Source organism: Scardinius erythrophthalmus, assembly GCF_964197995.2.
Source record: "Scardinius erythrophthalmus genome assembly, chromosome: 7".
NCBI lineage: Eukaryota > Metazoa > Chordata > Actinopteri > Cypriniformes > Leuciscidae > Scardinius > Scardinius erythrophthalmus.
In genome coordinates, this window is record NC_138227.1 from 15,948,873 (window position 1) to 15,963,844 (window position 14,972).

At 36.7% G+C, this 14,972-nt stretch overlaps 1 protein-coding gene across 1 annotated transcript in view; it reads right to left on the bottom strand.

Moving 5' to 3' along the window:
• Nucleotides 1-14,569, bottom strand: part of exoc3l2b (exocyst complex component 3-like 2b) — a 22,399-nt gene extending 7,830 nt beyond the window's left edge. Inside the window, 3 exon segments of the mRNA XM_081370815.1 lie at nt 6,708-7,107; nt 9,127-9,609; nt 14,445-14,569. Coding sequence (XP_081226941.1) covers nt 6,708-7,107; nt 9,127-9,587 — 861 coding nt within the window. The 5' untranslated portion in view covers nt 9,588-9,609; nt 14,445-14,569.
• Nucleotides 14,570-14,972: the final 403 nt, after the last annotated feature.

Consider the following 14,972-nt stretch of genomic DNA (forward strand, 5'->3'; position numbering starts at 1 on the left):
ACGCAGCACGTTTGAGCTTCTGCAAGAACCAATGAGGTTTGTTCTTGGGCGTCAAGCAGGTTTGGTTGAGCTTCTGTTTATGTTCGCTGATCAATGTTTAAATGTGAATTAAAGCCTAAATTCAATCTGTTCATCATATGAAGTGATTGTGGCTCTTCAGAATATTTGGACTAAACCACTCAATCCAGATGGATTAGTTTTACGGTCTCTTTATGACCTTTTTTAAGCGTCAAATTGGTAGCTGCGTAGCTGTAAATGGAGGGACAGAAAGCTCTCCGATTTCATCAAAAAAGATCTTCATTTGTGTTCTGAAGATGATGAAAGTCTTACGGGTTTGAACAACATTAGGGTGAGTAACTGATGACAGAATTTTCCTTTTTAGGTGAACTAACCCTTTAAGCTTGCTTTCTGACAATTCTCAACATGCATGAAGATATGTCACAAATCAGTTGTGCAAATAATTGGCGCTGCTGTTGAATTCCTCCTCAGAACATTGAACGGACAGTAAGGGGCCCTTTGCGGTGCTGAGTTGCCCATATATTTCCTGTGACATCCTGACCTCTTCTTAGAGGGAAGGATGCGGGGGAGTTTGGTTGGCGCCTGACTCATCTGTCCCTATCCCTATCGAGGATGGACTGTCCAGTACTGCCATGACAGACCCCACACCCTTCTCAACCATCTCGGATAATAACAGCCCAAGTGTGCCAGTCCAATGGAAGGAGATCTAAATATAAAATACAATACCAAAAGGCTTATCGCCAACGCAGACAGGGGATAAGGTGGAAAAATTAATTTGCTGCCTGTTAAAAATGAGAGTCACTTCCTCTGCAACTCATCCACGTGAAAAGTCCTCCACCCAAGGACGACATGTCACTATATCATCTAAGTGACTTTGAGATAGGACTAGTGTTCAACCCTAGGGGAAGTAAAAGCTGACCCTGTAAGCTTATCTCTGATAAGAAGTTGTGCAAAATTCAGAATTTAGAAACTGGCTCCCTTTTAATGCATGAATGAAAAAAACAATTGGTCACACTACAGTACGTTGAATGGGAATTGAAATAACAGGAATTGAAATTTACTGAACTTCACTTCAAAGAAATTCAACAGGTTGTGGCATTCCAGGTAATGAAGTGTTCTTCCACACTTGCTCATAAATCTGTTTGTAAGGCCCATAAAACCTTCAAACTCCAAGACTTTTGCAAGCATTTGAACTTTACAACAAGGTTGTGTTTACAGTATGTGTTATAATAAAGAACTTACTTATAAATACTTGCATATTTTAACTTACATCTTGTTTAAAAGTTTGGGCAGAAATAAATGCTTTTTATTCAGCAAGGGCATATTAAATTGATCAAAACTGACATTAAAGAAATGAACATTTTTACAAAGTATTTCTATTTAAATAAATGCTGTTTTATATATATTTATATATATATGTATATACACTGTATGACAGAACTGTATATATGTATTTGTTTTGAATGACAGACTTTTATATTGGCAAGCAATGGTCCAGATGTTAAAAGCCATGCAGTTTAAATGGTTTTATCCCACAGTTATTAAAATGCGGATCAATGCCAGTAACTGAGCTGAGCTGTGCAGAGAGGACAACACTAGTTCTTTGTTTCCAGAAAGTCTCATGCACTAAATTCATGGTGTGTAGAGCATACTTCACTAAAGCATGGACATGTCACCACCCTTCCTTAATGAAAACCACAGGGATTGAAGTGTTGCCTTTTAAGGGTACATATGGCACTATGCTACACAAATATACCTCCACCACGATTTCCAAGAGGAGGTAATGGTATTTACTTTTGGCCAGGGATTTTAAAGGGTGGGGGCTGACAACCAACTCAACTGAATAGATCTGACTAAGCAAGATATCTGCTAACATTGCACCAACACACCTGCACAACCAACACCTCTCAGCAGGACCAATCAGCCGTTACAAGGAAAAGATTAGCCTGAGTTCTAGGAATGTAATGGAATATGATCTGTTCTTTGTCGTGCCACAGGTTCAGGACCATTTTCCATAAACCCTCCCTCTGTAAGGGTTTCAGAGTCAAAATTCTCCTGTCAAGCCGGAGCATGAGAAACCGAAGAACTTGAGGAATAGCAGCCCACTGAAATTCCCTTTCTCATTCATTCACTTCCCCCATTTAATGCTCAGCATGTGCAGAGTAGACATATTTTCCCCAGAAGTGAAATATTTAATAAGTGAAGGGCGATTGTATTTCCTGCCTCTGCCTTAGAAGCGCAGATGGGTCGAGTAATACTTGGCGGTATCGTCCCCGGTGCCCAATTCTGTCCAGAAGAATTTTTCACATGCTAAAATCTTGTTTCAATGTCCAGCCCAGTGAGATGAAGTGGCAATCAAAGTGACAACTGGCCTCGCCTGCCACTGGAGACCTTAGGTCAGGACAGAACGGTCCCACTCCCTTCTTAATTAATTTAGACATGGCCAACATCAACAGAGCAAACCTAAATTGGACCATTTGAAAAACCGAGCACTCCACCTTACACTAAGTGGAACCCTGCCCTCACTTAATGCTTGTTGGTTTATTTGACATGCATGGACAAATCTTCCTGCCAAGTGTCGGACAATAGCTGGATAAGGTGGAAGTGTTGGCTATTCCCTTTTACGAGTGACTCTGCCAGTTGGCATGCGGGAATATTTGCTATCATAAATGGGAGTGCAGTGATTCCATTCAGATACTGTTTCCATGGTGGCCATGACGGAATGGCTCTCAGCTGTAGTTATGGCTTATGGTTGGGGGTTGCGCCGTTGCGGGTAGTAATTTGGTGAGGTCTGGAAATCATTCACTAGGATGAGTGGTAAACGCCCTTCTATATGGCTGCTTTATCAATTCAGTCAGATTTCATCTTACACTTTGCCAATCCCAAAGACAACTGAATGCATTCAGTTCTGATAGATACCAGCCATCCGAACGAAACGAAGACCTTGCTGTCTGAACAATGAGGTTTAGTTGCAACATGCTTTGTGTACCAAGAACAATTTCTTCATATTGTTATGACAAAACAAAATGGAAAAAGTTGGAAAGCATGGTATTTCGTAAAAAGAAAGAACATTTTTGTTAAGGAAACTTGCAGCATAACAATTTGAGTGAAATATTGCATTGAAGTTTAAGTTTAATCTCAGAATTTAACATTTAGTATGTTCTTCCTTTGATTTAATATCCACATTTGGAGCAAAAATTCAAGATTTTCATTGTGGTTTCATTTTTTTGGCACCCACTGAGTCTGTATGTAGCAAAAATCAAAGCCTAAATTCAATCGGTTCATCATATAATGCGATCATGTCTCTTCATTCAATTTTAGACTAAACCATCTATACATATGGATTAGTTTTAAGATCTCTTTATGAACTTTTGAAGCATCAAAGTGGTAGTTGTGTAGCTGTCAATGAGAAAGCTCTCAGATCGTTAGTATTTTCACCCCCAAAAAATGGTTTTAAGCCAGTTATTTATATATTTTGCTGTAGTGTGTCAGTAGGAAATACCAGTTTACATTTCCAAACATTCCTTTTGCCATTAATTGTAATAATCCAGTGATATTTTTAAATGCACAAGGAGTCTGACAACAGCCGGTGCTCCACACGGAGATCTGATCTCATCATCATCCAAAAGAACTGCGGAAACGTCTCCAAAACGCTTGAAGAAACCTTCCTGCAAAGCTAAAGTACTGTGAAAAGTTTTAGGTACTTGTTTAAAAGTCCTGTAAAGTGAGGGTGCTTAAAAGATAATGTCATAAATTACCAATTAACTTCTATTCTAATTAAATCAAATCAATATTTGGTGTGACCACCTTTGCAGGAAGTTTCTCTTCAAATGTCTTGGAGACGTTTCCGCAGTTTTTCTGGATTTCGTCTGTCTCAGTTTTTTCTGTTTCTTCATGTAACCCCAGACAGACTCCATACGATGATGAGATCAGATCTCCGTGTGGAGCACCAGCTTTTGTCAGACTCCTTGTGCATTTAAAAATATCACTGGATTATTACAATTAATGGCAAAAGGAATGTTTGGAAATGTAAACTGATATTTCCTACTGACACACTACAGCAAAATATATAAATAACTGGCTTAAAAACCATTTTTTGGGGTGAAAATACTAACGTGCCTAAGACTTTTGCACAGTACTGTATATATATGAAGAGTTCAGATGCAAAAGCCTCTAAGTGTCATCTGAAATTTTCTTCTAGAATGATCATTTTTATCAAGCTCGTATATTTAAGTTCAGTAATTTCACTTAAATGGCAATGAAAATGACCTATTAATTGTCATTTAAGTGAAATTACTGAAATTAAATATATGAGCTTGATAAAAATAATCATTCTAGAAGAAAATTTCAGATGGCACTTAGAGGCTTTTGCATCTGAACTCATATATATATATATATATATATATATATATATATATATATATATATATATATATATATATATATATATATATATATATATATATATATATATATATATATATATTCCTATATATATATATATGTGACCCTGGATCACAAAACCAGTCACATAGGTAAATTTTTTTAAATTGAGATTTATGCATCATCTGAAAGCTTTTCCATTGGTGTATGGTTTGTTAGGACAGGACAATATTTGGCCGGGATACAACTATTTGAAAATCTGGAATCTGAGGGTGCAAAAAAATCGAAACATTGAGAAAATCACCTTTAAAGTTGTCCATTTATGTTCGCGATTGTGCAGCATTCACTCACAAAAATAAATGTTTTATAGATTAACGTTAGGAAATTTACAAAATATCTTCATGGAACATGATCTTTACTTAATATCCTAATGATTTTTATCATTATCCTAACGATAATTTTGACCCATACAATGTATTGTTGGCTTTTGCCAGAAATATACCCGTGCGACTTATGACTGGTTTTGTGATCCAGGGTCACATATACAGATAGATAGATAATTGATATCATTATATTAATTATATTTTGAGTCTTAGAATTTAAGATTGGTAAAGCAATGACACAGGAAGTAAAAGCATACAAAATATTTTGCCTACTCATCAAGTGAAATCTGATCTGCTTGACAGTTGACATACTCCTTGAACAGGATTGACACCCTGTTCTTCACTCAATTTTCTGGCTTTTCTTACATGCACAACAACCGAGGCATGCATGGCATTGCACATTATTTGAAGCGTTACTTATTTAATGTTTCTTTTGATCCATATACCATTTGAATATGTCATTGTGAAGATGTTTGATAACATTATTAAAAAGGACTCTCTGTGAATTAAATCCTAAAAGTCTAGATTATCATTCCCTCAGGAATGTGCTGCCACTTGAGGACAGCTGCATGGATGAAGCAATGTTTCTTTTGTCACAACACGTACGTCTGCAAAATAAATGGGAATTATTATTTAAGCTCATACAGAATATCCTTTACTGGAATACTTAAGTAAGGATCACAAAAACAGATACTAAACAAGAAAATGGGTTTAGCATTGGAATTTTGTATATTTAATATGACATCCAATCAATGTGTAAACAAAAATGCTCTTAAATCACATTACAGATGGATCGTAGTGTCTGGTGGTCTTCTCAGCTGATAGCTGAGAGTTACTAAACTAATAACTTGGAAACCCACATGACTGTTGCGGGAGGTCACAAGAAGGTTTCCCGTCAACATAATGTGGCTAAATACACAAATAAAAAGTGATTTTTTGCTGTGTCAGCTGGGACATGCAAAGCAGCAAGAAACCCTTTCCCCCATGCTGAAACAAAGCAAAGACATGACCAAACATGACACTATTGGGCACATTCAGTTCCCCTTTGCTCAGATTCCTCTTTTATCATGTTCCATGCTGCATTTACGCAAGGTAAAAGAGACTGATGGTTTCAGATTTGACAGCCCTCTAGCCCGTATGGTAGGAACGATTAGTTAAAAAAAACCCTTGATAATCAGCTAGATGCATGCCGCTCTGACAGTCATGTTCCCCGATTAACAATCTTTCAGCAAAATTGAGTTCTTTCTGCAAAAGTTCCAACTCTAATCAAAAACATCTGAACGTGGTAATCAGAGTCTTGCTTCAAAATGACACACAATTGTGTAAGAGCATAGCTGAAATAAAATTATAGGTTGAGCACACAATGAACTCTGTTGACTGTTCAACAAATGCACCAGCAACCACTAACACTGTAGATATGTTTGCAAAACAGTCCAGTCCTGTGACGTTAGCAATTCGCATTGCTAAGTTGAAGGTATCCATTCTCATCCTTCAGTACCATTCTTAAGGCTTTTTTTTCTTTAACAAAGAGAGCTTGCAATTTGCTGCCAGTTTTGAACCTTATCTCTCATGGTCTTGCAGTGAAAAGCCTGAAACCTGAGCATGCAATCATGTGCAAATTCCTACGTAGCATGTTCCATGCTCATGCAGGTCAAGCTAAACAGCCACGCTCTGGTACAGTTGTGGTTAAAGGTTTGAGAACAAGCATTAAAGATAGTTAGATATTAGTTGTACATTCACAGTTTAAATGGTGAATTAATTAGCAAATAATGTCATGTTTAGCACTATCACAGTCTTTGATGACTGCCTGTAGATTTTCTAGAAGGGCAATATAATTATGCTTCATAAGAAATTAGAATAATCAGAAATACTGTATTACATTGACACAAACAATTACATAACAACTGTTATAAATAGCTAAACTGCTAAACATTTTCTGTGTGTAAAATGAGAAACACATATACTGTAGAACAAAAACAGTTTTAGAATGTAGATTTCATTTGTAATGGACAGGTAAATCTGGTCCTTTTTTTGAGGAATATGGGTATGTTGCTGAATGCTGCTATACAAATGCACAGCTTCAGATTCACTAGTCAACTGTTTACCTGAAAGTGGCTCCCTGGGTTTGACCTCAGGCACCTCCTCAACTGGCTCTTCCTCGGGGCCCTGGGATGAGTGGTCCTGCATGGACTCCCTCTTCATCTTGCCCTTGCCCACCATCTTCAGGAAGGAGAGTCGACGACTGGTGGAGTCAGAGTCAGCTTCTGAGCATAGGTCACCATTGGTCAAGCTCTCCTTGCGATCTTTACACCTCCCTGCCATTCTATAGGAAGAAGAAAGTTGATAAGGTTGATTAGTTACATTTTGATTTTGCAGACACTTTTATCAAAAGCACATTGCATCTAATTCAAGGTATACATTTTCATGTATTTACTGGGAATCAACCCCATGACCATGGTGTTGCTAGAATCATGCTCTTCTGCTGTTTGAGACTCAGGAAAGCTTTATGAATTATGGAATGAATTGTTGCAATAGCACAAAAATACATGGTCTTTCATAAACTAATAGTGTAGTTAGAAAACCATGGATTTAAAGGCATGTGTCTAGAACAGTGTGTCTATTCTACTAGTGGCAACAAATGGAACTACAAAAATTATAATTGTTTACAAATGAGTTTCCCAAACACTCCTACCTCCCCCTTTGGCAGTAAATCATCATATAAATCATTAATTAGTTCTAAACTGTTTATCACACTTCATTTCTTTCTTTTGTGCAACAGTGCCCAAATATTTTCAGCCATCTTGGTTCCAGAGGTTTTCTTTTTATTAATTCTTCCTATAGGGATTTTCAAAATGTCTTTGTTAAAGAATTTTAAGTTATCAACCAAGTCAACTAGCTACAAATTGAATTATTTAAAGCAAAAAAGTATTTGAAAATCAGACAAAAAGTCAAATATACAAGACTGTGTACTTAAAGAACTACAATCCCATGATGCATTCCGAATGACATAATCCAATAAAAATATAATATAGAATTACAGTATTACAATATAATATAGTACTGCTTTTAAAGAAATAGATATAGTAACATATCTACACAATATATTTGATTTAATTTGCAAAATATCAGACATGCGCAAATATTTATATAGTTTGAGAGCATAGGGAGACTAACAATTACATCATCCGCAATGCTTCATAGGAGTGGGCGGGGTTTCTTTGCAGAATCATGAATAATAGTTTCTCACCAGGACTTATTAAAAAATAAGTTAAAATAATGCAGGCTAATGGCTTCAACAAAAGCATATACCACCAATGATTAACAAACTTGTAGCTCACAGTAGGTCTGTCTTTAACGGTTTAGAAGTTTAAAAGTAAAAAAACAACCCGAATGTTGCACTCTAAAAATGCAACCGGAACCAAATGACATTCTTTTACGTTGATTATCGCATGTGCATTCTTCTGCTGAAGATTACACATACTCTACAACCAAATCTACAGATGAAAATTGTCCCATGATTTACTCACCCTCAAGCCATTCTAAGAGTATATGACTTTCTTCTTTCAGACGAACACAATCAGAGTTATATTAAAAAAATATCATTGCTCTTCCAAGCTTTATAATGGTAGTGAATGGAGGTTCTGATTTCAAAGTCCAAAAAAGTGCATCCATCCATCATAAAAGTAATCCATATGACTCTGGGGGTTAATAAAGGCCTTCTGAAGTGAAGCGATGCATTTGTGTACGAAAAATAATTGTGTAAACAAAAAAACAAAAACAAAAAACACCAGTCACGAATTAGAAGTCTAAAACGAGAATTTAAAAAAATAAATGTCGGAGGATTTTGAAAAGGAAAAGGAGCTTGAAATTGTTGCCCAGCCCTATTTGTTTGAACCGCAAGAGGTGTCTACTCTCACCTTAGCTTACGCTACTCCTCGTACGTCATACATTGCGTCAGGGGTTACTCTTTTGTAGTAAGTCGACTTGCGTAGGCTGCCGGAAGCTAGTTATTTTAGTTTATTAAGTTTTAAATATGGATATTTTTCTTACAAAAATGCATCACATCGCTTCAGAAGGATTTTTTTTAACACCCTAGTGCTGTATGGAATACTTTTATGATGGATGGATGCATTTTTTTAGGACTTCTAATCATAATAAAGCTTGGAAGAGCAATGATATTATTTAATATAACTGATTGTGTTCGTCTGAAAGAAGATAGTCACACCTTGGCTTGAGGGTGAGTAAATCATAGGATAATTTTCATTTTTGGGTGAACTTCATTAAGAGGAATTGGAAGCGGAACCGTTTAACTCTTTTCAATTCCCATCCCAACCCATCATACCGTAGCAAGCTCCCTTCTGAACTCCGTCTGCCCTTCTTCTTCCTCCCCAGGGGTGAGGCTGAACCTATAGAGCCCTGTGGGGAAGGGGTTTCCCTGCCCTTGCTCCTGGCAGACATGCGCAAGTTCTTGCCCAGTTTGCCCAGGGTCTTGAGGGGGGAGACCCCCTTCATGCGTTCCAGTGTGCCTTTGATGGAGCTTCCCTTCCCTGAGCCTCCACGTCGCACCTCATTAGCCTCATTTTCATCTTCCTCATCCTCAAACGGGTTTCTGTCCCGCGGCACACGCCCATCCAGGAGTGAGCCTCCGTTGCTTCTGGGCCAGTCCTCATCTGAGCCAGGCTCCTCAAATGGATTGTGGTTAAGACTCATTTTTCTGAGAATGAACTCACTACGCGTAGTCTCCAAATCCACACTAAATCTGCCTCCCTTCAGCCGAGACGGGAGGTTCTTAAGGACTGGCATGGTTGCGCTTGGAGGATATATGCTGGAAAAGAGATAAAACAGTTATCTATCTGAATCCCCACTACCAGTATGAACTGTGTAAGCCATTACAGATGCCTCTACAAACAGGAAATTACTGCCACACAGGCAAGTACACTGGCATTCATCCATCATGCTGCTATGAGCTTTCATTTCTTCTGAAAAAGTTCCTTGGTTCTTGCCCACGTACAATACAGCCGAAATATAATAGTAAAATGCACATAAAAATAGAGAGACTGGATCTTGTGAAATTGTAGATTTCAATAGGTAGTGTCTGATAATGTGGACACTGTGGTGACTCTTCTTTGATAAGCATGTTGTTATGTTCTGAATTTAAATTCATTTTGACACTTTCTTTGGGGGATATACAGTCAAAATGTCAATGTGATACAACTGAAAAAAAAACTGAAGAAAAGCCTAATTAAAAATGAAATTATTGAAAAGAAAATTTTAACTAGTCTTAACTAACTTTTTCTAAAAATCAAAGTCATGTGGTGCAACCAACATGCAGGAAACCCCCCCCCATAAAAATAGGAAATGATGTCACAGAGAGGACCACTTCAAGGTGCAAGGTGACCTTGTGGTGCAACTCCCCAAATACATAGATTTTATTAATGAATAATTTAATTATTTGTTAAAAATGCTTTTTTATATTTGTGTATTATTTATATATATAGTAATGATTAAGTCTGACACTCACAATCAAGGTTTAATTTTTTTTTGTTTTTTTTTACAGAGCCCCTCACATTAGGAATTTGTTCTCACAACTTATTAATTCATGGCCACGTTTTATTAATTAATTCCCTCATGATAATTACAATGTTGCCATGTTATACTAATGTGCTCTTTCATTTTTATTTAGTTAAATCGTGGCCCTGAAAAGATATGTTATTTTGTGTGTGTGTGTCATTGACCTGTTGAGCCCTTTTCATTTTAATGGCGTTTTCGCAGTTTTAAACATCAACTCAGCAATATCCGCAATACAAACAGCATTAAACAACACAGATAAGAGGGATCTGACAGTTTTATTTGAAAGATTACTTATTTTATGATGGCAGAATCTGAATCACACCCTCTGGTTAATCTTGAAGACAATTATTATGAGGACTTTTGATGTTGGGCCTGCCTATATCACAAGAATAATAAAACAACGACACATACAGCCCAGAGAACGAGAACAAACTTCTGGTTAGGACACGTCACCCAAAACTTTAACATCTGGCATTTTATATTACGCCATTACTCTGTGTTACGACTGAATATGCGAAATCTTATGTAAATAAACAAAAGGAGGCTTCAACTTGATGAACCGAGTCTATTTCAAGAAAACATGTTTGCCTCTTTCAAAGGCTTCTTGGGTAGAATAGCCCACTTGGATATTTATGGCTGGTGACAAAAGGGGATAGGAACAGCGCGCCCACTTGGATATTTATGGCTGGTGACAAAAGGGGATAGGAACAGCGCTGAATCACATCCGGTTTGCTAATTTGTGTGCTGCTTGTGTATGTGTGTGCGCATATGATGGGGCCAATACTTCATGAATGATTGACTTTGGGTTAACGGTCGTCAACCTGGCTTCCTCTTGATAAAAACTACATACTGTAAACAAAAAAGAAAAATTATATTAAAACATGTTTCTGAGATCAAAGTCACATTCTATACAGTAGCTTGGAGACCAATTTCAGTGTGTAACAGCCAACAAGCCTTAAATTCCTAGAGAGGGTCTATTGTTTGTGGCTTCCTACCTCTTTTAAATAATTATGTCTGCATGAATTTTCCATATGGGTCACCTACCATTCAGGGCTTATTCTTTTATGATCATCCACATTGCAAGATGTGTGTAATACACTAAAAGTGTCTGACAAGGTTTCGAAGAATGTTTCAACTCTGTCCATGTAATAAAGTTCAGTGGGGATCCAAACCAATATTGGAAACCATTAACTTTCATTTTATGAGCAAAAACTATTTTCTTTTGAGTTTCACAGGAAAAAGAAAGTCATACAAGTTTGTAATGAGAAAATAATGACAGAATTTTAAATGTTTAACTTGGCTTTCTCTTGGTTGTTGAATCACTAGTGAAATGTAATTATTAGACAAGAAGGACACTTGCATAGCAAATGGAGTGAATGAGGAGGAGAACGTAAGTTACACAACTGCTTAACAACAATGTACATTTATGCTTGAACTGTAAGGAAATGAACAAATTAAATTAATGAGTTAATAAGACACAAAGCGACTGAAAAGTCTCACGGCTTCAGCGATTGAAGTTGCATTGCAGATCATCCTCTCTCAATATTTCCACTGAAATTCCAGCTCTAATTATAAACCTTACAGTGGAGCCAATAAGGAACGTCGGGTTAGATCATTGGGTGAGATATAAGAACCATACTACCGCTTTCCCAGACCAACTCCTCTTCCTGTCTCATACAGGTAGGGGACAAGAGGGACAGGCCCCCTGCATTACAGCCAATGGCAGTGACATTACGTAATAAGTTTACTGGATAAAGTCAAGGAGAAATCAGACAGATGAGCTATATCACTGTATCTATCCTGTTACATCTACAGTTAATAACCAGCAGTTGTGATTGCCACATTTGAGGTATTACAGGATGGCATATTTAACTTACAACCGTATTTCATGAAGTGATATAATGTCAAAATGTAAACCTTAAAATGTACTGAAAACAATATTACAATATGGTTAGGTCACAGTTAGTCTCAGCCTCAGACTTCACGCCCACGGACCATTGGTTGAACATCTGATGCATATGGTACATAAAATGGGAAAAACATGGAGTTTCGAAGTTGTCGTTTGATTGGTTGAATTCTACAGGATGTCTGGGAGAAACGTGTGTCGCGTTCTTTAACGGTCCGCCTGGAAACAAAGCCGTCCTGACGCCAAACCCACTCATGGAAGAAAGCCATAGTTTTTTACAACTGTGACAAAGAGCACTTTGAGGATTTTCAAAAGTATGTGAAGTTCAAGGCTCCATTGTTGCAGTAAACTTGCACAACATTCTTGAATTATTAATTTATTAGAAGCACGCCGGTCAGTTATCGTAAGGACATTGACGTTACATTTCCACGCCCCTAAACATGACGCAAAACAAAACGAACTGTGTTTGGGTGCATTACATGTCAGTCAAACGTCCTCTTGGGCGGTCCTTGGCCAATGAAAGCTGTGATAGAGTCCAAACCGTGCCGTCAGTCTGAAGGTCTGGCTACATGAGACTAGGTAGCAGTTAACCAATTAACAGATTTTTACTGTAGCATATTTTCTCCTGAAAAAAAATTACATTTTTTATTAGCATTAGCAATGATGGTTTTCCAGGAAAAACTATAATAGTTTTTGTACATTTTGGTTTGTGTCAAAGATGGCTTCTGGAGGATGCAAAAATACCAAAATCGTGTAAGGTGCATCAGCTAAGTCTCACTCTATCCGCACCATAATCCTCATCAACTGCACCTACTATTTCAAAATTATGCGGAACCACAGACTGCAGTGCCAGTGCGGTTCAAAGTCTATCATCTTGTCTCTTAAAAGGGATGGGCAATGAGTTACACTGAAACGGAGGGAGGACTGGTCTTAATATGTGACGGATAGAGGAACTGCTTCTGTTGTAGCTTTGGGTTTCAGGCTCTGGTTAAAGGAAAAGCACTGGAATGTTGGAGAGAGCCAAAGACAACCTCCATATGACTTTCCCCAAGGCTGTTGCAAGCTTGTGATCTCAAACAGGTCCAGTGAAAGTACTGATTATACTGGTTAAATGTAAGAGGTATATTGCATTGATAGACAGACAGATAGATAGATAGATAGATAGATAGATAGATAGATAGATAGATAGATAGATAGATAGATAGATAGATAGATAGATAGATAGATAGATAGATAGATAGATAGATAGATAGATAGATTTTGTATAGATAGACAGATAGATTCTTGTTTGCACGTCACTGAAGCCACAGATTCGACTCGAACACTTCGAGGATGGAAGTGTTGAAAAGGGTCCCTTACGCCATCATTCATCACCACTATATTAAAGATGAACTCAAAACAAGCAAAGCATTATATGGGTACCACAAGGTCAGATTACTTGTTTTGACGTAACCAGCACTGTCAAATCTTAGTCGACCATCTTGACATTGGAATATGCCCTGCTATAAAGGCTTGTGCTTTTCCAGTACATTATCTTTTACTTGTGAGTAAATATTTAACTGTGCACCAGGAGAACAATGTTAGATGACCTTATAAGATTGTCTGTGAATGAGGATGGAATCTTTTTTTTTTTAAAAACAGGAAGGATAAATATTTTACTTAATAAGCAGGAAGGGAAAAGTTTTAAGTCAGCTAGTTTAGAAATCAGTCGTACTATTTTTTAACATGGTCATGTGACGAGTTTGCAAAAAAGACGTTTAAATGAGGATTAAACTGAAGGACAGAGAGGACAGTAGCTGCTGTGACACTATCGACATTGCATTCAGTTCAATTTCTCTCATAAGAGATGTAGAAAAGTTTAGTTTCACTCAAAAAACTGACTTACAACCGAGTTAAAAAAAAATCAATAATGTATTTATTGGCGTTAAGCCTGATTTCCCTTTAATTATCCATTTTTAAGACATATTCTACTTATTAATACAATATCCCAATATTTCATTCATTTAACAGTTCTATAACCAAATGCATAGTTTTGAACAATAAAAACGCCAGCGTTATTGTAGGCTAGCATTGCAGCGGTAAGTTAAATTCTTCAGAGTGGTTAACATGGTAACTAATGACACAAGGTCCAGTGACGTTTAGCACTTTTAAAATAACAAAGGGGAAATATAAGAAAAACTTACGGAGTCCATGTCGGTCTGTCTTCATGTCAGAAACGAAAAGTAAAAATATTTAAATGAAATAATGTGACATCAATTCAAATCGAGGAACGTCCCACTTTATGTGTGTCAACACCACCGTGCTGAGTAAATGACACGAGCTGCTCAGTCAGGACTTTTACTTTTAGTTTGTGGGCAGGTCTAAGAACTCCCCCCCATAAAATAAAATAAAATAAAATAAAATAAAATAAAATAAAATAAAATAAAATAAAATAAAATAAAATAAAATAAAATAAAATAAAATAAAATAAAATAAAATAAAATAAAATAAAATAAAATAAAATAAAATAAAATAAAATAAAATAAAATAAAATAAAATAAAATAAAATTTAGAATGAAAAAATACATATATGAATCAAATTACATTTAATTAAAAAAATATTAATACATTATCATTATTACAATTATTATTATTATTATTATTTTAAGGATATTTTAAGGACTTTAAAAATGTGCCTACAGGTTCTCCAAAAGGATTTCACCAGCGTGCCA